General features: G+C 47.3%; 1 protein-coding gene across 1 annotated transcript in view; it reads right to left on the minus strand.

The window, feature by feature from the left end:
• The window catches only part of cdk18 (cyclin dependent kinase 18), an 83,999-nt gene that overhangs the window by 42,262 nt on the left and 13,830 nt on the right, over positions 1-27,907 (minus strand). Inside the window, exon 2 of the mRNA XM_033042812.1 lies at positions 3,189-3,335. Within this exon, the coding sequence (XP_032898703.1) occupies positions 3,189-3,306 (118 nt within the window). The 5' untranslated portion in view covers positions 3,307-3,335. The remainder of the gene's footprint in view (positions 1-3,188; positions 3,336-27,907) is intronic.

The raw sequence follows: 27,907 nt of genomic DNA on the forward strand, positions 1-27,907 counted from the left end.
ACATATAAAACTTTGGTTAGGCCACATTTGGATATTGGGTGCTGTTCTGATCACCTGTTACAGCAAGAATGGAGAGACAGACGGGGAGAATGCAGAAGGGATTTCTGACCCAAAACGTCACCCATCCTTTTTCTCCAGAGACGCTGCCTGACCCGCTGAGTTCCTCCAGCTCTTTGTGTCTATCTTTGGTATATACCGGCATCTGCAGTTCCTTGCTTCTACAATCTATCTTGGACAACAGATCTGGTCTCACACCTCAGGAGCAGTGTGGCACGGACATCAACGGGATATCAAACAATGGGACATCGGGTAATTCTGCCACAATAAATGCATGACCAAGTTTTGCACAAAACAAAATGTCAGATTCAGCTTCTTCCTTGTCACTCATCCTTTTCTATGGTCCAGTGATGATCCAGTCACCATCTGGATCTTCTAATAATTCATCGCTTCATAGTTTCTGCTACTTGGTGGGTCTTTTGGTTTAAATATATATATTACTAAGTAATTTTGTTGAAAGATTAGTGCGGCACGGTGGTGCAGTGGTAGAGTTGCTGCCTCACAGCCCCAGTGACCCAGGTTCGATTCTGACCACGGGCGCTGTTTGCACGGAGTTTGTACATTCTCCCCGTGACCCACGTGGGTTTTCTCCGGGTGCTTCCGGTTTCCCTCTCACACTCCAAAGACGTACAGGTTTGGAGGTTAATTGGTTCGGTATTATTGTAAATTGTCCCTAGTGTGTGTAGGATAGTGGAAGTGTGGGGTGGGGGAGGGGGGGGGGGGGGGGGGCTGGCCGGCACGGACGCGTTGGGCCGAAGGGCCTGTTTCCGTGCTGTATCTCTAAACGAAAAAAAAAAATCTGAGTTCATAGAGTGAACCATCACTGAAGCTGAAACAGAGAAAGGACACAAAGTTCTGGAGTAACTCAACGGGTCAGGCAGCATCTCTGGAGAACATAGGTGTTCTGGTTCAAGACCCTTCTTCAGACTTCTTCAGAAACTATTATTCAGTCAGTCAGTAACCCAGCAAGTTAAGGGCCTGTCCCACATTTGTGTGTCACGCAGATGGCGCGCGGAGATTTTGTACATCACGCCGTGCATCACTGCCTATGTCATCGCGCACCATGCGTGCGTAATGCGCACTATACGCGCATCACGTGCGTTTCACGTCGCGCGCGTCGTGCCGGGTAAATGATGTTGCGTAATTTACGCGCAAATGATGGCCAAGGGAGACAGGCCCTTTGCAATTGATCAATAGTAACTACTCTCCACCATCAGCAGTACCTACATCAGGAGCTAACTCAAGAAAGTGGCGTCCATCATCATGGAGGCCCACCATCCAGGCCATCCCACGTCTCGCTGCTACCATCGGGCGGGAGGTAGAGAAACCTAAAGGCCATCAACTCCAGGTTCAGGAACAGCTAATTTCCTACAACCATCAGGTCTTTGAACCAAGTGTGTGGGAAGGAACTGCAGATGCTGGATTAACATGAAGATAGACACAAAAAGCTGGAATAACTCAGCGGGTCAGATAGCATCTCTGGAGAAAAGGAATAGGTGACGTTTCAGGTCAAGACCCTTCTTCAGATGGAGTGTGAAGAAGAAGGGTCTCGACCTGAAACGTCACCTATTCCTTTTCTCCAGAGACGTGACCTGACTGGCTGAGTTACTCCAGCTTCTTGTGTCTGTCTTAGGCTCTTGAACCAAGCTGCACAACTCTAATCCTAGATGGCTGCAAACTTCCTCTTGCACTACCATGGACTTGTTTTCTAATTGTGTATTTTTGCATTAGAGATTAATTCACATTAGAGATTAGAGATACAGCGTGGAAACAGGCCCTTCAGCCCACAGAGTTCGTGCTGCCCAACGATCACCCGTACATTAGCTCTATGCTATCCCAGTTTCACATTCTACTCACCAAGGACCTTTTACAGAAGTCAATTGACCTACAAAACTGTACGTCTTTGGAGTGTGGGAGGAAACCGGAGAAAATCCATGCAGTCACAGGGAGAACGTGCAAACTCCTTACAGCTAGCACCCGTAGTCAGGTTCGAACCTGGGACTGTGGCGCTGTAAGGCAGCAGGTCTACTGGTGTGCCATTGTGCTGCCACAAATGTCTTGTTTCTTTTCTTGCACAGTGTTCATTGTCTTGAGGAATTTATATGTAATTTATGTATAATTTATGCATTGTGTGAGTTTGAGTCTATCTGCCTGCAATGCTGCTGCAAGATTGCACGGTTGTACCTGCACCTCACTGCACTTGGGCACATGACAATAAACTCGACTTGGTCGACCAGTGAAGATCTAAAGGGCCTGTCCCACTTGCCGATTTTTTTTCGGCAACCGCCGGCATCATTGACTGACGTATCAGGACACCGAAAAATTTGCGGTGTGACGCGGCGTGATGCTGTGGTGATGCAGCGTGTTGCAGCGTGACGCGGCCTGATGACGTATTCACGTGCGGTGTTTTTTCAAGTGTCGCAGCATTTTTTTTGGCGCCTCTGGATTTTGAAATTATCAAAATCTATTGGACACACTGATATGACGCCGGGAGTCGCTGAAAAAAAATCGGCAAGCGGGACAGGCCCTTAACAGTTTCGTTTAGCTCAGTTTAGTTTAGTTTAGTTTAGTTTAGTTTAGTTTAGTTTAGTTCAGAGGTGCAGTGCGAAAACAGGCCCTTCTGCCCACCAAGCCCGCACCAATCAGCGATCCCCGCAAACTAACACTATCCTACACACACTAGGGACAATTTACATTTATACCAAGTCAATTAAGCGACAAACATGTATGTATATGCAGTGTGGAGAGAAACCAAAGATCTCAGAGAAAACCCACGTTGTCACGGGGAGAACGTACAAACTTCATTCAGACAGCACCCGTAGTCGGGATTGAACCCGTGTCTCTGGCGCTGTAGGGTAGCAGCTCTACCGCTGCGCCACTGTGCCTCATATATTAGGTAGTGAATGATCAGGGGTGGCAAAGGTTATGGGGAGAAGGCAGGAGAATGGCGTTAGGAGGGAGAGATAGATCAGCCATGTGTAGGAAAGAACTGCAGATGCTGGTTTAAATCGAAGGTGGACACAAAATGCTGGAGTAACTCAGCGGGACAGGCAGCATCACTGGAGTGGGTGACGTTGCAGGTGGGAGACCCTTCTTCACACTGGATATTTACTGGATAATCCGATACGCACCGTCATTCCTTCTGTTGTTGATCTGGTTTGTGATCTGTTCCTGAAATTCGACGAGTGACTCTTCAATGGTTTCTGTCCTGTGTGCCGACAGTGAGAATCTGCGTTTAAACTTCTTCATCTTATTCACTCCAGTTCCAATCAATGCAACTGTAAAAAGGAAATGAAATTGGGTCAACCAGAGAGAAAAAAAAATCTTTCCTATCACAAGAATACGGACCAGTTGCACATTATAAGGCCAGAGAAACTTAATTATTTTGTACTTAGCCATAATCATACAGCATGGAAACAGGCCCTTCGGCCCAACTTGTCCCTGCCGACCAAGATGCCCCATCTGAATAGCTAAACCTATTTACCCACATTTGGCCCTCCAAGCCTCTCCTATCCATGTATCTGACCAAGTGAATGCTGTTATAGTACCAGCCTCAGCTATAGGTTCATGTTCATAAGTGGTAGGAGAAGAATTAGGCCATTTGGCCCATCAAGTTACTCCACCATTCAATCATGGCTGATCTATCTCTCCCTCTCAACCCCATTCTCCTGCCTTCTCCCCATAACCTCTGATACCCGTACTAATCACAAATCTATCTCTCACACAATACACAATACAATTTATTTGTCACTTGAACCTCATAGAGGCTCAAATGAAATGTTGTTTCTGCAGTCATACACACATGAAAAAAAAGACCCAAGACACAACACAATTTACACAGATATCCATCACAGCGCATCTCGTCCTCGCTGTGATGGAAGGCAAAAAAACTTATCTCTCCCCTGCACTCCCCATTCCCCTCCCGATGTCAGAGTCAAAGCCCCCGGCGGGCGATGGCAATTGTCCCGCGGCCATTAAAGCCACGCCGAGCGATGCAAGGCCACGCTCCGGGTCTTGTTGTTGGAGCCCCCGGCGGGCGCTAGCAAAGTCCCGCAGCCGTTGAAGCCACGCCAGGCTATGATGTAAGGCCCCGCTCCAGGTCATCCTCGACCCCGCTACTCGGGCGGGAGAAGTCGCCGTTGCAGAAGCCTCGAAAAGCGGTCTCCCAGCAGGGACCCGCGGGCTCCCGATATTACTGTCTGCCAGACCTGCGGTAAGCCTCCGAATCTCCGGGGGTCGGGTCACAGCAGCGCGCCACCACCGCTCCTTCGGCTCCGGACTCGGCCAGCTCCGTGATGGTGAGTAGCTCCGCAGCTCCGCGACTGGAGCCCCAGGACGTTCCTGCTGGAGGCCGCTCCACGTTGCAGCCCCAACGACAACGGAGACCCGACAGGGAAAAGGTCGGGTTCTCCGTGCAGGGGAAAGATTTTAAAAGTTTCCCGCCCCCCCCCCCCCACAACACACACACACGCACACACATACCCCATCAAAAAAATAATAAAAACTACATTAAAACGGGACAAAAAATAACAAAAAGACAAACGGACTGCAGAGGCCACTGCGACGTGAGTCGCGCCGCCCACCGGAACCCCCTCTCTGCCTTAAATATATCCACTGACTTTGTCTCCACAGCCTTACTGTGGCAAAGAATTCCACAGATTCACCACCCTCTGACTAAAGAAATTCCTCCTCACCTCCTTCCTAAACAAACGTCGATTTATTTCTGTGGCTGTGACCTCCAGTCCTAGACTCTCCCACTAGTGGAAACATCCTCTCCACATCCACTCTATCCAAGCCTTTCACGATTCAGTAAGTTTCAATGAGGGACCCCCTCATCCTTCTAAACCCCAGCGAGTACAGGCCCAGTGCCGTCAAATGCTCATCAAATGTTAACCCACTCATTCCTGGGATCATTCTTGTTCTCGTTGGAAAAGTGATCCAAATGTAGTTAATAAGAGAAGGTAAAGATATATGTGGACTATAAGGAGGGCTGTCAGAGGATGCAGGGGGGATATAGACATTTTCAGTTATGGGCAGAGAAATGGCAGATGGAGGCATGTGTGAGAGTCGCAATTTGTGCTTTGAGAGGTCAAATGTAAGGGGAAAGTAATCAGGTAACGGCATGACCATTCATAGCATTGATGTACAGAGGGATCTGATGATCGAACCCGGGTTTCTTGCGCTGTAAAGCCCCTGTCCCACTTTGGAGACCTAAACAGCAACCTCTAGTGACCTAGCCCGTCACCCAAGGTTTCCATGAGGTGACCGGAGGTTTTGGTCACTCTCCCTAATGGTCGAAAGTGGTTTCTGCGTAGTCGAGGCTTCATCTAGGTTGCTGCTATTTTTTGCATCATGATTAAAACCGGCCTCGACTAGAAATAGGTTGCAGTTTTAAAAATCGATAATTTTTTTGTTGCAGGTCTAGTCGAAGCCGGCTTTCTTCACAGTCGAGGAAGGTTTTCAACATATGCGTGGGAGGTGGTAGGAGGTTGCAGGTCACCTCGACCTTGATTTTTTTTTTGGGTGGCGGGCAAGGTCACCAGAGGTTGCTGTGTGGTGTCCTAAGTGGGACAGGGTCTTAAGGCAGCAACTCTAGCGAAACACCACTGTGCTACCCCTCCACGAGATTGCTCACAAGCGAAACCAGGTATTACGCATCAAAGCCAAGTTAACGCCAACATAACACCAGGAAAATGGTGCATCTCTTCAGGGCAAATGAGCCTCATTCTCCCTCTCTTATATTTCACTTGATCATTGGGAATAATTGGAAGAGAGTTAAAAGATTGGGGAGTTGAGGGCAATGGGGAAATGACACAGAAGAGGAGATGAGGCCTGGGATCGTTTTGAATGGCGGGGCAGATTTTGAGGGGTCGGGAGGCACGGCGACACAGTGGTAGAGTCGCTGCCTCACAGCTCCAGCGAGCCGGGTTCGATCCCAACCACGGGTACTGTTTGTACAGAGTTTGTACATTCTCCCTGTGACCTTGTGGGTTTTCTCAGGGTGCTCTGGTTTTCCCTGCACACTCCCAAGACGTAGAGGTTCGTAGGTTGATTGGCTTCTGTAAATTGCCCCTGGTGTGTGGGATGCTAAACTGGGATAACATGGAACCAGTGCATGGGGTGATGGCTGGTCGGCGCAGACTCGATGGGCCGAAAGTCCTGTTTGTACGCTCTATCTCTAAACTAAACTAAACTAAAGCTCCAGTTCTTATTTTCTTACATGCTCTCTGGTGCATCTGACAGGTTCCCTAACACTGCCTGAAGAAGAGTAACGAAGTCCATCTGGTGAACATTCCATCATTAATCCATCAAGCAACAACAGCAGAATAGATATCTAGTTACAATTGTAGATTATGGATGCTTTCAAGAGAGAGCTAGGTAGGGCTCTTAAAAAAAAGCTGAGTCAGTGGATATGGGGAGAAGGCAGGAACGGGGTACTGATTGGGGATGATCAGCCATGATCACATTGAATGGCGGTGCTGACTCAAAGGGCTGAATGGCCTACTCCTGCACCTATTGTCTATTGTCTATTATAGATATAATTTATATGATATAATATCATATAATATATAATGTCAACAATGATATAATATCGTTGTTGGGGAGGTGGGGGGTGAAGGTTTGCTGTGCTCAGATTGAGTTTAAAGGTACAGCATGGAAACAGGCCATTTGGCCCAACTTGCCCATGCTGACCAAGATGTCCCATCTAAGCTATGTCCCATTCGACCCTCTAAGCCTTTCCTATCCATGTATTTGACCAAGTGACTCTTAAATGTAACAGTACAGTACCAAGTCCACGCCAACCATCGGCTTGGTCTATGTTATCCGGTGAGAATAAAAGGGGACCCGGTGTAGGGGAGGGGGGTTTTAGAATTATCTGCCCAGGGGATAAGCCTGCATTTGTTTGTTTGTTTGTTTGCCCGTTCGTTGCGGTGAAGGCGCTGTGTACACGCCAGCCAGCCAGACAACAATCGCTTGTCCATTTTCTGTTTTTCCCCACTTTTAATTTAATTTAAATTCATTTCAAGTATTCGTATACCTTACTGTGTGTTATGACTGTTGGCAGACCAATTGCCCTCCGCGGACGAATAAAGTTCTATCACATTGTGTCGTATCGTAACCCGCTAGTCGCAGGGAGAACGTGCAAACTCCGCACGGACAGCACAGAAGGTCAGGATTGAAGGTAGACAAAAGTGCCGGAGAAACTCAGCGGGTGCAGCAGCATCTATGGAGCGAAGGAAATAGGAAACGTTTTGGGCCGAAACCCTTTGATTTCTGAGGATACAAAGAGGTTGTATAGACTCTGAGAGAATGAGGGGTCAAAATGTTCTCAGCATATCGTGCTTGAAGACCATTTTGATTGTGTTCTCATGTCTCAAGAGCTACCTCTCAGCAAAGGTAGACGAAAATGCTGGAGAAACTCAGCGGGTGCAGCAGCATCTATGGAGCGAAGGAAAAAGGCAACATTTCGGGCCGAAACCCAAGGGGTTTCGGCCCAAAACGTTGCCTATTTCCTTCGCTGAGTTTCTCCAGCATTTTGTCTACCTTCGATTTTCCAGCATCTGCAGTTCCTTCTTAAACACAGGTCAGGATTGAATCTGGGTCTATGGCGCTGTGAGGCAACAACTCCTGTACCATGCCTGTACCAACAGCCACCGTGCCTGTACCAACTGATTGTCATGTTTTTCTTTATTGCATGACTGAGCACATTTCAAAAATAAAGTTATTTCGGCTCGAAACATCCATAGGTCATGAAAGCATTCTTTCTTCAAGCAGGGGCATTTTAAAATTACACCCTGGCAATACAAAGGACAGGGAGAGTAAATCAGTAACTTCCCGCCTCACAGCTGCTGGTAAAAGGTTTTGTTTATATGCTTTCATAGCCAGGCTATCAGACCATCAGCATGTGATCCTGGCACAATTTAACGCTGCCTTAAATGTCAACAGAATCACCACATTTGTTATCACATTTTCAAAAATCAAGAAATTACTCCGGGAAAAGTGTATTTACGACCCATGCCACACAACAATAGATCCGTTTAGCTTAGAGATACAGCGCGGAAATTGGCCCTTCGGCCCGCCGGGTCCGGGCCAACCAGCGATCCCCGCACATTAACACTATCCTATACGCACCAGGGACAATTTTTACATTTTTACCAAGCCAATTTATCTACAAACCTGCAGGAGTGTGGAGTGTGGGAGGAAACCGGAGATCTCGGAGAAAACCCACGCAGGTCGCAGGAAGAATATACAAACTCCGTAACGCTGCGCCACTGTGCCACCCTCATTTAGCTTAGTTCAGTTTAGAGATGCAACTTGGAAACAGGCCATTCGGCCCACCGAGTCCACGCCGACCATCTATCGCCCGTTCACACTAGTTCCATGTTATTCGACTTTCCCATTCGCTCCCGACACACTTGGGGGCAATTTCACAGAAGCCAATTAACCTGCAAACCTGCACGTCTATGGAATGTGGGAAGGAAACCGGAGCACCCGGAGAAAACCCACGCAGTCACAGGACAAAGGTACAAACTCCCTACAGACAGCACCCGTGGTCAAGATCGAACCTGGGTCTCTGGCGCTGTGAGGCAGCAACTCTACCGTTATGGGAGTAACGTTCTGTAAAGATCACAAGGTGCTGGAGTAACTCAGCAGGTCATGCAATATCTCTGGAGGACATCTGTAGCCCTGGGCACTTGCGTGGGTCCCAGTTGTGCCTGCCTTTTTGTCCGTTTACACCAAACAGTCCTTGTCCTGGTTGTACACTGGCCGCATTAACAACCGCATTGGGGCATTTTGGAAGGTCTAACATGTGCAGGAGCTCTACAGTGGAGGGAAGGGATCTGGGGAGTGTTGTGGAAGAGAGGGATCTGGGAGTGTAGCTACATAGGTCCTTGAAAGCGGCGTCACAGGTAGATATGGGTGGTCAGTTTCGTTTATTGCCACGTGTACCGAGGTACAGTGAAAAGCTTCTGTTGCGTGCTAACCAGTCAGCGGAAAGACGACGCGTGATTATAATCGATCCATTTACAGTGCATGCATACATGATAAGGGAATAACGTTTAGTGCAAGGTAAAGCCATTAAAGTCCGATCGAAGATAGTCCTAGGGTCACCAATGAGGTAGATAGTATTTCAGGACTAGTTCTTGTGAACACCACGACTGGGCAAGGAGGCCTTCAGCACAATTGCCAGTGCTTGTTCATCAGTCACTGAAAGTAAGCATGCAGGTACAGCAGGCAGTGAAGAAAGCTAATGGCATGTTGGCCTTCATTGCGAGAGGATTTGAGTTTAGGAGCAAGGAGGTCCTACTGCTGTTGTACAGGGCCCTGGTGAGACCACACCCAGAGTATTGTGTGCAGTTTTGGTCTCCTAATTTGAGGAAGGACATTCTTGCTATTGAGGGAGTGCAGCGTAGGTTCACCAGGTTAATTCCCGGGATGGCGAGACTGTCATATGATGAAAGAATGGATCGACTGGCTTATATTCAGTGGAACGGGCACATCCGGTGATTTGGACGACACTGTTCCTGTAATGTTTTCCAAAGGCATTGAAAAAGTAATCTTAATGCCCAAGAAGTAAATGTTGTCCCCCCACCCCCCCTCCCCCCCCCCCTCCCCCACTATGGACCAGACTCCTTTACTTGACACGGGCAAGCAGTTGATATTTTTTTTATGGTGAGATCGGAATTTACGTTTGGATGAGATGAATTGACTGGGAGAGGAAGGGAGGATAAAATGATAGTTCTAATTCTAACCTAAAACCTGCACAGTGGTCTGGAGTAGGACAGAGAGGCAGGGTGGTGGCTTTCATAGATTAACGGAATCAAGGGATATGGGGAAAAAGCAGGAACGGGCTACTGATTTTGGATGATCAGCCATGATCACATTGAATGGCGGTGCAGGTTCGAAGGGCCGAATGGCCTACTCCTGCGCCTATTGTCTATTGATAGGAGTAGAATTAGGGCATTCAGCCCATCAAGTCTACTCTGCCATTAAACAATGGCTGATCTATCTCTCCTAACCCCATTCTCCTGCCTTCTCCCCATAATCTCTGGCACCCGCACTAATCAAGAATCTATCTATTTCTGCCTTAAATATGTCCACTGACTTGGCCTCCACAGCCTTCTGTGGCAATGAATTCCACAGATTCACCACCCTTTGAAGATTAACATTGGTTCCACTGGATTCGGTCATGTCACACGTACTGTTTTCCTCCTCAGTTTTCCCTTCACAACCCCGTGCAGTATGCAACATAGCCTCTGGAAAAGATTTGGTTGCCATGGGTTAGGTGGTCAGCAGGGAGAGAGAGCGAGAGACAGAGGTATCGTTTGTTCAAGAGGCGTTAGATCAAACAGTCAGCACTGTTCTCATTTAAAAGCAAAGAAATGCATTTTGCAGAGCTGTTAGCTGAATCAATTTTGCAGGAAATACTTTCAAGCACCCTCTAAACATCTGTTAGGCGCAAGAGTAGGCTTTGATCCCTGACAGCGCAGGTTGATGAAGGAAATCCATTTGCAATGCTGCCCTGCGCTCCCTCTTTTCAGATGCTGATCACGTTTAGTTTAATTTAGAGATACAACAGGCCCTTTGGCCTACCCAGTCCATTCTCCTGTCTTCTCCCCATAACTTTTGACGCCCTTACTAATCAAGAAACTATCAATCTATGCTTTACATCAGTGCTTGTTCATCAGTCTATGAAAGTAACCATGCAGGTACAGCAGGCAGTGAAGAAAGCGAATGGCATGTTGGCCTTTATAACAAGAGAAATCGAATATAGGAGCAAAGAGGTCCTTCTGCAGTTGTACAGAGCCCTAGTGAGACCACACCTGGAGTTTTGTGTGCAGTTTTGGTCCCCTAATTTGAGGAAGGACATTCTTGCTATTGAGGGAGTGCAGCGTAGGTTTACTAGGTTAATTCCCGGGATGGCGGGACTGTCATATGCTGAGAGAATGGAGCGGCTGGGCTTGTACACTCTGGAGTTTAGAAGGATGAGAGGATATCTCATTGAAACATATAAGATTGTTAAGGGCTTGGACACAATAGAGGCAGGAAACATGTTCCCGATGTTGGGGGAGTCCAGAACCAGGGGCCACAGTTTAAGAATAAGGAGTAAGCCATTTAGAACGGAGACGAGGAAACACTTTTTCTCACATAGAGCGGTGAGTCTGTGGAATTCTCTGCCTCAGAGGGCGGTGGAGGCAGGTTCTCTGGATGCTTTCAAGAGAGAGCTAGATAGGGCTCTTAAAAATAGCGGAGTCAGGGGATATGGTGAGAAGGCAGGAACGGGTTACTGATGGGGAATTGCGGTGCTGGCTCGAAGGGCCGAATGGCCTACTCCTGCACCTATTGTCTATTGTCTATTGTCTAAATACCCAATTACTTGGCCTCCACCGTTATCTATGGCGATTAATTCCATAAATTCATCACCCTTCAGTGAATTAAATTGCTCCTCATCTACTTTCTAAAGTTACATCTTTCCATCCTAAGGCTGTGCCCTCTAGTTCTAGACTCTTACACTCGTGGAAACATCCTCTCCACATTCACTACCCTCTGGCTAAAGAAATTCCTCCTCATCTCCTTTCTAAAGGTACGTCCTTTTATTCTGATATTTTCGATCAGGTCTCTCCGCAACCTCTGGCGTGCCGGGAGGCACGGTGGCGCAGCGGTAGAGTTGCTGCCTTACAGCGAATGCAGCGCCGGGTTCGATCCCGACTACGGGTGCTGCCTGTACGGAGTTTGTACGTTTCCCCTTGGCCTGCGTGGGTTTTCTCCGAGATCTTCAGTTCCCTCCCACACTCCCAAGGCATACAGGTTTGTAGGTTAATTAGCTTGGTCAATGTAAAAATTGTCCCTAGTGGGTGTAGGATGGTGTTAATGTGCGGGGATCATTGGTCGGCGCGGACCCGGGTGGCCTAACGGCCTGTTTCAGTGCTGTATCTCTAAACTAAACTAAACTAAAAAATGGAAATAGGTTGGCAGCCCTGCCAATATGTTGGCATCACAACTTTTTTACACCAACAGTTGCTTACGGGCAGCCCAAAAATAACAAAAGCATTGTAATTTTCTACAGTTAAACCTGGCATCGCTAATTGTTTCTTTTGCACCTCATCTATCTCAGTGCAACAGATGCCTTCAGATCAGGAGGGGGTTGTTAGAGGGATGTTAATTCACACTGAGCAGAGGCATAATGTGCCTGACAAGCTAAAAATAGGAGGTGTGAGTTTTTGAAAGTTTGAAAGCATTCTATGAATTTCAGAAATCCAAAGTTAATTTAACCAGGGGAAAACCAGGGCAGAGAAAATACACTATTATAAATGGTAAATTATTTTTATAACATTAAGTATTGAAGTGTCAATCTTATCAATTTCATTTGGAAATTATGACCAAGATGCCCCATCTATCCTCATCTCGTTTAGTTTAGTTTAGTTTAGAGATACAGCGCGGAAACAGGCCCTTCGTCCCATCGAGTCCACAACCACCAGCAAGAGCGGAACTCGCTATCAAAACATGGAGGGGACGGGGGACCCAATTTTTTGGCGGCCGCGCGCGCATGCGCACACTCACACACACACGCGCGCGCGAGGCTGCGGAGGCTCAATCCAACGCTAAATGCAGCTCAACTCTGCCTGTCTCGCCAGGGTTAACTACAGCCCTGTCTGGACTGATGGGACAACAGCGATGCTTCTCCACGCTGGCCATATTTCCCGCAGGTTCAGGCAGGTTCACCTGGCGGGACAGGCAGATTTGAGCTGGGTTTAGCGTTCTTTCTCTACACTGGCTGGCTCTATCTTCAGTCCCACCCCCACTGCCTCGCTGAAAGCGGAGATTTTGAAATCGGGATCACAAAAACTTGGGGGGGGGGTGTCCCCCACCTCTCAAAACATGGGGGGGACGTGTCCCCTCTGGCCCCCCCGGGTTTTCCGCCCCTGACCACCGGCGATCCCCGCATTGTCCTACGTACCTGGGACAATTTACAATTTTACCAAAGGCAAATGAACCTACAAACCTGTACGTCATTTGCCCACCTTTGACCAATATCTCCTCAGAGGCTACTCTGCCCGCTGAGTTATTCCAGCACTTTGTCAAAGGACAGAACGTTCTTTTCAATTGTCCCAGAGAATGCAACAACTATTTGGTGAAATATCACCTTTAGCACCTCAAGGATGCATTACCAAGTGAAGGAGGACAACGAGTCTAGGACAGGGAAGAAAAATAATTATTCAACTTAGTATATAGAACAGAGCAGCACAGGAATAGGCACTTTGGTCTGTATCTGTGCCGAACATGATGATAAGGAAATTCCCATCTGCCTGCATTTGATCAATATCCTTCCATTCCCTGCATATGGATTAGATTAGATTAGATTAGATTCCTTTATTTGTCATTCAGACCTTTCGGTCTGAACGAAATTTCGTTGCCTGCAGTCATACATATAATAATTTAGGGGGGCGTTCCTCTGTGTGCAGCCATGTCAGCAGCGCGTCAGTTTTTTCAACTTTCTTTTTATTTTTTAGTATGTTTTAAAGTATGTATTTAATGTTCCTTCGTGTGTTTTGTGTGGGGGGTGGTGTGGGGGGGGGTAAGGGGGAAACCGCTTCGGTCGCCTCCTCCATGGAGAGGCGACTTTTTCCAGGTCGCCTCCCCCGTGGCCTAACATCAAGGATCGGCGCGGCCTTTCCCGGAGACGAGCCCGGGGCTTCAGCGGCGGGCGCAGCGTGGACTCTCGATGTGGAACGGGTGAGCCCTCGCTGGGGCTCGCTGGAGGGGAGCGCTCCGTTTCGCTGGCCCGGGGCAGCCGGCAGCCTGAAGTCGCAGCCTGAAGCCGCGGTCTGCACAGCTCCAGCTGGCGCGGCATCTACAGCCCGGGATCCCTCGTGGGGGACCCGGGGGGAAGAAGAAGCCATCACTGCCGGCCCGCGGCCAACTTCTACCGCGGGTCCGGCATGGACTTACCATCACCCCTGGAGGGGAGCTTCGACCGCCGGCCCTGCAGTCTACGGTGCTTCTGGCTGCGGCGGAGACTTTAAATCACGACCGCCGGCCTGCGGCCTACAACAACTTAAAGCCGCGGTCTCCGGTGAGGAAGAGCCGATCCTGGACTGACTCTGGACTCTGGTCCTGTACACGGGGGGGAAATGGAGGACGACTGGCCAAATTTTTGTGCCTTCCACCTCAGTGATGAATGCTGTGGTGGATGTTTGTGTTACATTTTTATTGTGTGTTCTTTATTATTGTATCGCTGCTGACAACCCAAATTTCCACCGACCCTGGTTGTGTGGCAATAAATTATATCTATCTATCTATCTATCTATCTATCTATCTATCTATCTATCTATCTATCTATCTATCTATCTATCTATCTATCTATCTATCTATCTATCTATCTATCTATCTATCTATCTATCTATCTATCTATCTATCTATCTATCTATCTATCTATCTATCTATCTATCTATCTATCTATCTATCTATCTATCTATCTATCTATCTATCTATCTATCTATCTATCTATCTATCTATCTATCTATCCAACAAAACACACAATAAACACAAATTAACATCCACCACAGTGAGTTCACCAGGCACCACCTCACTGTGATGGAGGAAAAAGTCTTAAAGTCTCTGTCTCATCCCTCCTTATTCTCCCTCTGCGCTGAGGCGATATGTTGTTACCCCATCATAAGTGATAGGAGCTGAATTAGGCCATTCAGCCCATCAAGTCTACTCCGCAATTCAATCATGGCTGATCTATCTCTCCCTCCTAACCCCATTCTCCTGCCTTCTCCCCATAGCCCCTGACACCCGTACTAATCAAAACATATCCATGTGCCTATCCAAAAACATCTTAAACGCCACTGTCGTGTCCGCCTCCACACCACCCCAGGCACCCATAACCCTCGCGTGTAAAAGACTTGTCCACTCTTCTCCTTCAAAATAAACCCTCTCACCTCAAAGATGTTGACTCCTGGAAGCAAACACTCCCAGCCTGACACTGTGGGCCCTGACATCCAGGCCTACATCCAGCAGCTTTAGTTTTAGTCTGAGGAAGGGTCTCGACCCAAAACGTCACCCATTCCTTCTCTCCAGAGATGCTGCCTGTCCCGCTGAGTTACCCCGGCGTTTTCCAGGAGTCAACAACTTTGCGAGGAGAAAGAAACCATCAGAAACCTTCGGAATTAAAGGGCGTTTTAGGAAGGAGATGAGAAGGAATTCATTCAGTCAGAGGGTGGTGAATCTGTGGAAATCTTTGCCACTGAAGGCTGTGGAGGCCAAGTCAGTGGATATATTTAAGGCAGAGATAGATAGATTCTTGATTAGTACGGGTGTCAGAGGTTATGGGGAGAAGGCAAGAGAATGGGATTAGGATGGAGATGGATCAGACATGATTGAATGGCGGAGTAGACTTGAGGGGCCGAATAGCCTAACTCCTTAACACCTTTTCCATGTGCCTGTCTAAAAGCCCCTTAAACACGACCATCGTATGGTTCTTAATAAATAGTTTATCTCTTTTTTTTTCTCACTGAGCAATTTTGTAAGGAACAAGGCAAAAAATCAGAAAATCTATAAGAAAACAATAACAATTCACCAGAAGAAGAAGTTGTCAAAGAAAAGCTTTATTTAGTCACTTGTGATCTCACTGTTGTTGTCTCTTCGAGAAGCTGTTGACTATTTTCTGTTATATAACATTTATTATAAAATGCGTTGACAAAGTTTCAGCTACAAAGAGGGGACTTTGTTCATCTGGTTTTCCCGTTGCTCTCCTGAGGGTGCTGACTGTTGCTTGGCTAAGGTTCATTAGGAGTTGGTGTACTTTAGCAATCCTCCCTTGAGTCTCCGGCCCAACACACATTCAGCAACAGTCGCTGGATGTTGACCAAATGCAGGGAATGACGAAGATTGCAAAAAGTGGTGGACACTGCCCAGTCCATCACGGGCACCCACCTCCCCACCGCCGAGGGGCATCTACAAGTGTAAATCACTGCCTTAAAAGATGGGCCGAATGGTCTAATTCTTCTCCTATCTCTTATGATCTTATCCCATTGGGAAGCAGAGTAATGCTACAGTTGATGCCATGTGTATACTGAACTGAACTGTTCTGTGTTTATGCTTACAATACCCTGTTGTGCTGCAGCAAGCAAGAATGTCATTGTCCTATCTGGGACACATGACAATAAACTCTCTTGACTTGACAGCACGGAGACACAGAGGGTGGCACGGTGGCGCAGCGGTAGAGTTGCTGCCTCACAGCACCAGAGACTCAGGTTCAATCCTGACTACAGGTGCTGTCTGTACGGATTTGTACGTTATTCCCATGACCGCATGGGCTTTCCCCGGGTGCTCCAGTTTCATCCCACACTCCAAAGACGTACAGGTTTGTAGGTTATTGTATACGAGGTGATCGCTGGTCGGGGTGGACTCGGTGGGCTGAAGGGCCCGTTTCCGCGCAGTATCTCTAAAATCTAGAGTGTAATTTGACTTGACCCAAACATTCCATTTCAGGTAAAAGAAAGTCCTCAAAATGACTGTCCAATCTTAGAGGTATTAAAAGACAAATAACATTAGTTTCTGCTGCAGTCAAGCAAGCAACATGATCAGTTGCCAATTAAAAAGCAGCACCCTAATGCTCACCACATGTGAATACTTCATTACAGTGCGGAGAACAGTACAGCACAGGAACGGGCCCTTCGGCCCACAATGTTTGTACTGAACATGATTGCAAGTTTAACTGATCTCATCTGCCTGTACACGATCCATCTCCCTCTATTCCCTTCACTTCCTATATAAAAGCCTCTTAAATGGCGCCTCCACGACCACCACCACTGGCAATGCGCTCTAGCCCCCCCCCCCCCCCCCCCCCCACCCCACCCCACCACACCACACCACACCACACCACACCACACCACACCACCACTGTCTGTGTAAAAAACTTGCCCCGCACATCTCCACTAAACTTCCAAGAAGGAACTGCAGATGCTGGAAAATCGATGGTAGATAAAATTGTCGGAGAAACTCAGCGGGTGTGGCAACATCTATGGAGCGAAGGAAATAGGCAACGCTTCGGACCAAAACCCTCTATTAAACTTCCCTCCTCTCACCTTATAGCTATGCCCCATAGTGCTGGACATTTCAACCCTGGGAAAAAAAGATTCTGACTGTCTACCCTATCTTTGCCTCTCATCATTTGATATACTACCATCAAGTCTCCCCTCAACCTCCGATGTTCTAATGGTCAGTTACAATTTGCACATAGAGTTTAGAGATACGGCATGGTAACAGGCCCACTGTGTCAGCGCCAACAATCCGTCACCCGTTCACACTTTCTCATCTCACTCCCTACACACTGGGGGCAATTTAATGTGGGCAATCCATCTACAAACGCGCCTGCCTTTGGGATGGTGGAGGGAAACCGGAGCACCGGGAGGAAACCCACACAGTCACGGGGAGAACGTTCAAGAGAGCACCCGTGGTCAGGATTGAACTCTACCGCTGAAAGGCAGCAACTCTACCGCTGCGCCATCGTGCCGCCCCAAGTTCCATCACCAAAGTCCAGTGTCCGCAGTGGAATGGAGGCGAGTCTAATGGACAGGCCGTTCAGAAGCCTGATGACAGCGGGGAATTTGCAGAAATGAAAATGAATTGCAGCGATGGAAAGCGACGCCAAATATTATGCCGCACTTTATCTGAGCATGAAACAGACCACATGCGGTCACGGTGGCACAAGGGCGGTCACGGTGGCGCAGCGGTAGAGTTGCTGCCTAACAGCGAATGCAGCGCCGGAGACCCGGGTTCGATCCCGACCACGGGCGCTGTCTGCACGGAGTTTGTACGTTCTCCCCGTGACCTGCGTGGGTTTTTCTCCAAGATCTTCGGTTTCCTCTCACAGTCCAAAGACGTACAGGTTTGTAGGTTAATTGGCTTGGTAAATGTTTTTTTTTTTTAAATTGTCCCTAGTGAGTGTAGGATAGTGTTAATGCGCGGGGATCGCTGGTCGGGCGCGGATCCGGAGGGCCTGTTTCCACGCTGCATCTCTAAAAATTAAAAAAAAATAAAACTAAGAAGTCAATAGAACCTTCTCAGGCTTGTGGGTATTGGTGGTCAGTCTACCAGATTGTGCCAAGTTACGTGGAATGGAACAGCAGTTTTGGGCAGATCTCACAAGCCTCTCTTGTTTCTCAACATCCCGATAACAGTCTCTGGGGCATTCTTTCCAGATGTGGTTTTATGTGAAGAATCATTGAGTTTCAAAGAGCCGTGAACTTCAATCTCCCTCGCTAGATTTTTGTTGGACTTGAAAGGAAAAGTTAAAACCTAGTAACCATTTCTGGGACACTTTCCCGTCTAAGTTTCTTTGATGTAAATTAATTTACTTTAAAGATTAAATAAAGTCAAAACCGTCTTTTTCTCTCGCGGCACGGTGGTGCACCGATAGAGTTGCTGCCTTACAGCAGCAGGGACCCGGGTTCGATCCTGACTACGGATGCTGTCTGTATGTTCTCCCCGTGAACCGTGTGGGTTTTCCCCGGGTTCTCAGGTTTCCTCCCACACTCCAAAGACGTACAGGTTTCGGTAAAGATTGTAAATTGTCCCATTTGTGTTAGGGTAGTGCTGGTGATCGCTGGTCGGGGTGGACTCGGTGGGGGTGGGCCGAAGGGCCTGTTTCCGCGCTGTATCTCTAAACTCTCAAAATGTTGTCCGATCAATTGTTGTGTGAGCATTTCGCTAATTTTTCGTTCATAAGCATGATCAAATTTGTATCCCTTCGTTATCACCTCTTCCACTACCCGCAATGGATCATTGTGGGCTCCAGCTTTCCTAGGTCATCGGTGCTTTACTGTAAAGCAGGATTAAGGCACTGAACTAATTAATCTCCTTCTTGATGCCTTTCTTTCATCAAAAGTCAAATGCTTGACACTAATCTACAATTACAAGAAGGCTTGTCAAATGAAGCACAAGTAATTGGACTCCATACCTCCAAGAAGATTCTCTACTTGCTGATTAAGATAAGCATGGCCTGAGCCTGAAGCTGTTGCCCAGCTAATTTGTAGCAGCCAGCTCCAGTGGGTACAAACTGGGGCTTTCTCTCGCTGCAGGTGAAAACCATCCAGAGTTGCCAATCATCACAACGTCAGGATAAGCAAGGAACGGCAGATGCTGGTTTACAAAAAAGTGACCCAGAACTTGGTGGGCCAGGCAGCATCTCTGGAGAACATGGATAGGTGAGAGTTGGGATGCTTCTTTTGTCTGAAGAAGGGTCCCGACCTGAAATGTCACCTCTGGAGAGAGAGAGAGAGATAGAGAGAGGTAGAGAGAGGTAGAGAGGGAAAGATCGAGAGAGAGATGGAGAGAGAGAGAGAAAGATCGAGAGAGAGATGGAGAGAGAGATAGATCGAGAGAGATAGATCGAGAGAGAGATAGAGAGATAGATCGAGAGAGAGAGATAGAGAGAAAGATAGATCGAGAGAGAGATAGATCGAGAGAGATAGAGATAGATCGAGAGAGAGATAGAGAGATATGGAGATAGAGAGATAGATCGAGAGAGAGAGAGATAGAGAGAAAGATAGATCGAGAGAGAGAGATAGAGATAGATCGAGAGAGAGATAGAGAGATAGAGATAGAGAAATAGAGAGATAGTCACACAGTGTGGGAACAGGCCCTTCAGCCCAACTTGCCTACGCCGACCAACTTGTGCCATCTACACTAGTTCCATCTGCCTGCGTTTGGCCCATATCCGTCCAAACCTATCCTCTCCGAGTAACTATCCAAATATTTAGTGAACGTTGCAATAGTACCCGCCTCTACTACCTCTTCAGCCTGAGGAAGCGTCACAACCTGAATCGTCACCTATCCATGTTCTCCAGAAATGCTGCTTGGCCTATTGAGTTACTCCAGCACTTAGTTTCCATTTTGATTAAAATATCAGGACTATGAATCCAGCCAATCCCCTGGCAACACCGCAAACATGGATTATCTGCACCATGGCTCCGTGGGATATCACTGTGCAGATATAGCCAGCTCCAGTTCCCAGAAATACCACAATAATCGCTCTTCAAAATATAGTTAATTGTTATAAAAATGCTTCTGGTCATGCTGAAAGTCTCTGGAAGAACAAGTAAAATGGACACAAAATGCTGCAGGGCCTGTTTCCGTGCTGTATCTCTAAAATTGCAAACATGGCCCTAACCAAACTTTTATACAGCTGTAACGACCAACTAATATTTATACTAAAATGCCCCATCCACCTGAAAGCAAGCATGCTTAACACTTTCCTTACCCCCCTACCTACTAATGTTGCCACTTTCAGGAAGCTGTCACCTTGCACTCCAAGGTCCCTCTGTACATCAATGCCTCTCAGGGTTCTGTCATTTCCTGTATTTGACCTTTCAAAATACAACAGCTTACATAGAAACATAGAAATTAGGCGTGGACTCAGTGAGCCGAGGGACCTGTTTCCACGCTCCATCTTGAAAGTCTAATTTGGGACATAGAAACATAGAAACATAGAAAATAGGTGCAGGAGTAGGCCATTCGGCCCTTCGAGCCTGCACCGCCATTCAATATGATCATGGCTGATCATCCAACTCAGTATCCTGTACCTGCCTTCTCTCCATACCCCCTGATCCCTTTAGCCACAAAGGCCACAGCTAACTCCCTCTTAAATATAGCCAATGAACTGTGGCCTCAACTACCTTCTGTGGCAGAGAATTCCAAAGATTCACCACTCTCTGTGTGAAGAATGTTTTTCGCATCTCGGTCCTAAAAGATTTCCCCCTTATCCTTAAACTGTGACCCCTTGTTCTGGACTTCCCCAACATCGGGAACAACCTTCCTGCATCTAGCCTGTCCAACCCCTTAAGAATTTTGTAAGTTTCTATAAGATCCCCCCTCAATCTTCTAAATTCTAGCGAGTACAAGCCAAGTCTATCCAGTCTTTCTAGACATGAAAGTCCTGACATCCCAGGTATCAGTCTGGTGAACCTTCTCTGTACTCCCTCTATAGCAAGAATGTATTTTCCCAGATTAGGAGACCAAAACTGTACGCAATACTCCAGGTGTGGTCTCACCAAGACCCTGTACAACTGCAGTAGACCCTCCCTGCTCCTATACTCAAATCCTTTTGCTATGAATGCTAACATACCATTCGCTTTCTTCACTACCTGCTGCACCTGAAAGCCTACTTTCAATGTGTTCAAGAAGGAACTGCAGATGCTGGAAAATCGAAGGTACACAAAAATGCTGGAGAAACTCAGCGGGTGCAGCAGCATCTATGGAGCGAAGGAAATAAGTGACGTTTCGGGCCGAAACCCTTCTTCAGACTGATGCATCCAGTCATTGCCTACTTTCAATGACTGGTGTACCATGACACCCAGGTCTCGTTGCATCTCCCCTTTTCCTAATCGGCCACCATTCAGATAATAGTCTACTTTCCTGTTTTTGCCGCCAAAGTGGATAACCTCACATTTATCCACATTATACTGCATCTGCCATGCTTTTGCCCACTCACCCAGCCTATCCAAGTCACCTTGCAGCCTCCTAGCATCCTCCTCACAGCTAACGCTGCCCCCCAGCTTCGTGTCATCCAAAACTTGGAGATGTTGCATTCAATTCCCTCGTCCAAATCATTAATATATATTGTAAATAGCTGGGGTCCCAGCACTGAGCCTTGCGGTACCCCACTAGTCACTGCCTGCCATTGTGAAAAGGACCCGTTTACTCCTACTCTTTGCTTCCTGTCTGCCAGCCAGTTCTCTATCCACATCAATACTGAAACCCCAATACCGTGTGCTTTAAGTTTGTATACTAATCTCTTATGTGGGACCTTGTCGAAAGCCTTCTGAAAGTCCAGATATAACACATCCACTGGTTCTCCCTTATCCACTCTACTAGTTACATCCTCGAAAAATTCTATAAGATTCGTCAGACAAGATTAACTTTCATAAATCCATGCTGACTTTGCCCTATCATTTCATCACTTTCCAAATGTGCTGCTATCCCATCTTTAATAACTGACTCTAGCAGTTTCCCCACTACCGACGTTAGACTAACTGGTCTGTAATTCCCCGTTTTCTCTCTCCCTCCCTTTTTAAAAAGTGGGGTTACATTAGCTACCCTCCAATCCTCAGGAACTACTCCAGAATCTAAAGAGTTTTGAAAAATTATCACTAATGCATCCACTATTTCTGCGACTACTTCCTTAAGTACTCTGGGATGCAGCCTATCTGGCCCTGGGGATTTATCGGCCTTTAATCCATTCAATTTACCTAACACCACTTCCCGGCTAACCTGGATTTCACTCAGTTCCTCCATCTCATTTGACCCCCGGTCCCCTGCTATTTCTGGCAGATTATTTATGTCTTCCTTAGTGAAGACAGAACCAAAGTAGTTATTCAATTGATCTGCCATGTCTTTGTTCCTCATGATCAATTCACCTGTTTCTGACTGCAAGGGACCTACATTTGTTTTAACTAATCTTTTTCTCTTCACATATCTGTAAAAACTTTTGCAGTCAGTTTTTATGTTCCCTGCCAGCTTACACTTATCCAAGATTAAACTCCATCCGCCATTTGGTTTAGTTTAGAGGTACAGAGCAGAAACAGGCCCTTCGGCCCACCGAGTCCACGCCGACCAGCGATCCCCCGCACACTAACCCTATCCTACACACACTAGGGACAATTTACAATTATACCCAGCCATTTAACCTACAAACCTGTACGCCTTTGGAGGATGGGAGAAAACCGGAGAACCGGAGAAAACCTACACTGTCACGGGGAGAACGTACAAACACAGCACGGACAGCAACCGTAGTCAGGATTGAACCCGGGTCTCTGGCGCTGTAAGGCAGCAGCTCAACCGCTGCATCGCTGTGCTGTCCTTTCTCTGCCAAAGTTCCCAACTGATCTAAGGTAGACAAAAGTACTGGAGAAACTCTGCGGGGTGCAGCAGCATCTATGGAGCGAAGGAAATAGGCAACGTTTCGTCCCGAAACGTTGCCTATTTCCTTCGCTCCATAGATGCTGCTGCACCTGCTGAGTTTCTCCAGTACTTTTGTCTCCCTTCGATTTTCCAGCATCTGCAGTCCCTTCTTCAACTCCCAACTGATCTACGTCCCTCTGTGTCCTTTGATACCCTTCTTCACTACTCCACTTTGCCATCTGCGAAGTTAACAAGATGTTGCTAACAACAGCAGATAAACTTGAAAGTGATTTAGTGGCAATGCATATCTCTGAGATCTTAAGCAATCTCTCTCTTGAGCATATATGGATAGATCTGCACATAACACCACATCCCATAGCACTCGTCATCCCTGTGACCAACATTGCATCTTTCACATTCTCATCAAAAACTCTCCATCATTTTCTCCCATTTTGGTTACCTCCTCCTCCTCCTCCTCCTCCTCCTCCAGCCCTATATCTCTCAAAGATCTCTGTTTATCTCCAATCCTGCATGGTATTCAGTTAAATGCTTCTTGCAAAAATGCCAACTCATTTTGGTTTCCTATCCAAAGGCTGCAAGTCAGAATGACTTTGGGTCGGCACTGTGGCGCAGCGGTAGAGTTGCTGCCTTACAGCGCCAAAGACCCGGGTTCACAGAAACATAGAAATATAGGTGCAGGTGTAGGCCATTCGGCACTTCGAGCCAGCACCGCCATTCAATATGATCAAGGCTGATAATCTAAAATCAAAACCCCGTTCCTACTTTTTCCCCCATATCTCTTGATTCCTTTAGCCCGAAGAGCTAAATCTAACTCTCTCTTGAAAATATCCAGTGAATTGCCCTCCACTGCCTTCTGTGGCAGGGAATTCAACTCTGTGGCAGCGAATTCCATTCTGTGGCAGAGAATGCCACTTCGATCCTGGCTATGGGTGCTGTCTGTGCAGAGTTTGTACGTTCTCCCCATGGGTTTTCTCCGGGTGCTGCAGCTTCCTCCCACACTCCAAAGGCGTACGGGTTTGCAGGTTAATTGGCTTTGGTAAAAATTGTAAATTGTCCCTGGTGTGCAGGAGAGTGCAGGTACATGGGGATCGCTGGTCGGCACGGACTCGGTGGGCCGAAGGGCCTTTGCCTGCGCTGTATCTCTAAACTAAACTAAATCAAAAGCCCTATATCTCTCTGCGATCTTTGTATATCTCTAATTGCTGTTTATTCTTTTAAATGCTTTCTGCAACAAATAACAAATCATTTTTGGATTCCTCTCCTAAGACTGAGGCAAATCAGACTAAGTTTCGGTGGCACACTGGCATATGCATCGGTTAAGAACTGGAATAATGAAATTTACTTTACTTTTGTTTACTTTAGAGTTTAGAGATGCAGCGTGGAAACCGGTCCCTCAGCCCACCGAGTCCGCGCGACCAGTGTTCCCTTACACCAGCACTATCCTACAAACACTAGGGCCAATTTTCTTTACAGAACCCAATTGACCTACAAACCCGCACATCTTTGGAATGTGGGAGGAAGCCAGAGAGAACCTACATGGTGACAGGAAGAATGTACAACATCCATACAGACAGCACCCGTAGTCAGGATCGAACCCGGGACTCTGGCTCTGGAAGGCAGCAACTCTACCGCTGCGCCACCACAGCAACTCCTCTGCTGAACGCTGTCAAGTTGGATGTCATGAATGACAAGTGAAATACAGTGCCGGTGGATTCAGATCATTTACACATATTCTATTTTTACATTTAATGTCTCCACGCTAACGGGAAAGTCAAAGCTAAAGACGGTTTAATGTCTGAAGAAGGGTCTCGACCCGAAACGTCACCCACTCCTTCGCTCCAGAGATGCTGCCTGTCCCGCTGAGTTACTCCGGCATTTTGTGTCTACCTTCGATTGTCAGACCAGCATCTCCAGTTCTTTCCTACACAGAGTGTATAATGATTCAATTTCAGAATGCTGCCTGGATTAGAGGGTTTCAGCTACAGGGAGAGGTTGGATAGACTTGGATTGTTTTCTCTGGGACGTCAGAGATTAAAGGGGAGATTTGATAGAAGTATATTAAAATTACCCAAGGCATAGATAGGGTAGGCAGTTAGAACCTTTATCCCAGGGTGGAAATGTTCAACACTAGAGAACATGGTCTTCAGGTGGTAGTTTAAAGTGCTGGAGAAACTCAGCGGGTGCAGCAGCATCTATGGAGCAAAGGAAATAGGCAACCCAAGGAGTTTCGGCCCGAAATGTTGCCTATTTCCTTCGCTCCATAGATGCTGCTGCACCCGCTGAGTTTCTCCAGCACTTTTGTCTACCTTCGATTTTCCAGCATCTGCAGTTCATAGTCTTAAGGTGAGAGGGGGAAAGTTTAATGGAGATGTGTGCGACAAGTCTTTAACACAGAGGGCAGTGGGTGTCTGGAACGCATGGCCAGGGGCAGCGGTGAGGCAGAAACGCCACAGTGGCGTTTAAGAGGCTTTTGGATAGGCACATGGAAGTGCAGGGAATAGAGGGATATGGAACATGTACGGGTAGATGAGATGAGTTTAGCTTGGCATCATGTTCGGTACAAACAATGTGGGTTGAAGGACATGTTCCTGTTCTATGTTCTACCTTCAATTCACAACAGAACAAATAGCTACCACAAGCAGTCTGTGTCTCTCAAAGAGGGGAGAGGGTGGGTTAGCACAGCAGGGGTCTGTGTAAACACCAGGCATCTCGGTTCAACACCGACTGGATAGACTCGGCTTGTACTCGCTAGAATTTAGAAGATTGAGGGGGGATCTTATAGAAACTTACAAAATTCTTAAGGGGTTGGACAGGCTAGATGCAGGAAGATTATTCCCGATGTTGGGGAAGTCCAGAACAAGGGGTCACAGTTTAAGGATAAGGGGGAAATCTTTTAGGACCGAGTTGAGGAAAACATTTTTCACACAGAGAGTGGTGAATCTCTGGAATTCTCTGCCACAGAAGGTAGTTGAGGCCAGTTCATTGGCTATATTTAAGAGGGAGTTAGATGTGGCCCTTGTGGCTAAAGGGATCAGGGGGCATGGAGAGAAGGCAGGTACAGGATACTGAGTTGGATGATCAGCCATGATCATATTGAATGGCGGTGCAGGCTCGAAGGGCCGAATGGCCTACTCCTGCACCTATTTTCTATGTTTCTATGTTTCTATGTAAATGTCCCAAATTAGACTTTCAAGATGGAGCGTGGAAACAGGTCCCTCGGCTCACTGAGTCCACGCCTAATTTCTATGTTTCTATGTAAGCTGTTGTATTTTGAAAGGTCAAATACAGGAAATGACAGAAGCGATCACTAGCACTATCCTATTGCAATTTTTTACCGAAGTCAATTAACCTACAAACTCGCACAACTTTGGAGTGTGGGAAGGAAACCGGAGCACCCAGAGAAAACCCACGCAGGTCACGGGGAGAAAGTACAAATGGCGTACAGACAGCACCCGTAGTCAGGATCGAACCCAGGTCTCTGGAGCAACTCTACTGCTGCGCCACCGTGCCGCCCGTATTCTTACACAGCCCACATCCCAAAGGAAGTGTGGACAAAGAGAGGGGTCTTGGGTTTCCCAGCCAACTGGAATAGCCGCACTGATGTCAGAAGCTGCTGAATTAATAAGGGGATAATTACGTTGGCCATCTATCGCAGCCAGTGAAGGCAGTCAGAACTCATTCAGTCTATTCAGTGCCTGACTAGTAACTAGGGAAACGCCAGCGGTGAGGTTGAATAAACATCCTGGGAAAACCTGTTCTAAATGCAACGCCACATCGAGAGAGAAAATGGCAACTATCTGAGAAGATTACATCAGCCCCTCCAGCGGTCCTGATGAATTCAATTTATCAATCATTTTGTCAGCCAAGACAGACACAAAACGCTGCAGTAACTCAGCAGGACAGGCAGCATCGCTGGAGAGAAGGAATGGGTGGTGTTCGGTCTGAAGAAGGGTCTCGACCCAAAACGTCACCCATTCCTTCCCTCCAGAGATGCTGCCTGAACCGCTGAGTTACTCCATCATTTTGCGTCCAACTTCAGCGTAAACAAGCATCTGCAGTTCCTTCCTACACATTTTGTAAGCCATATTATGCTATGCAAGTGTCCCTAACCACCCAAGTGGGAAGGAGTTAAATGAAAGCAACAGGTCCTTATTCGGTTTAGTTTATTATTGTCACGTGTACCGAGGTACAATGAACAGCATTTATTTGTCATCTGCTTTCCAGTCAGCGGAAACACAATTCATCATGACAACCGAACCGTCCATAGTGTACAGATACAGTTGCCCATGCCAACCAAGATGCCCCATCTATGCTGGTGCCACCTGCCCTTGTTCAGCCCATACCCCTCTACACCTGGAACACCACATGGTAGAGTAACTCAGCGGGTCAGGTAACTTCTCTGGATAACATGGACGTTTGGGTCGAAACAATAGACAATAGACAATAGGTGCAGGAGTACGCCATTCGGCCCTTCGAACCAGCACCGCCATTCAATGTGATCATGGCTGATCATCCCCAATCAGTACCCAATCCCCATATCCCCTGACCGCTATTTTTAAGAGCCATATCTAGCTCTCTCTTGAAAGCATCCAGAGAACCTGCCTCCACTGCCCTCTGAGGCAGAGAATTCCACAGACTCACCACTCTCTGTGAGTAAAAGTGTTTCTTCGTCTCCGTTCTAAATGGCTTACTCCTTATTCTAAAACTGTGGCCCCTGGTTCTGGACTTCCCCAACATCGGAAACATGTTTCCTGCCTCTAGCGTGTCCAAGCCCTTAACAATCTTATATGTCTCAATGAGATCCCCTCTCATCCTTCTAAACTCCAGAGTGTACAAGCCCAGCTGCTCCATTCTCTCAGCATATGACAGTCCCACCATCCGTGGAATTAATCTTGTAAACCTACGCTGCACTCCCTCA

Source organism: Amblyraja radiata, chromosome 24, assembly GCF_010909765.2.
Source record: "Amblyraja radiata isolate CabotCenter1 chromosome 24, sAmbRad1.1.pri, whole genome shotgun sequence".
In the NCBI taxonomy this organism is placed as follows: domain Eukaryota; kingdom Metazoa; phylum Chordata; class Chondrichthyes; order Rajiformes; family Rajidae; genus Amblyraja; species Amblyraja radiata.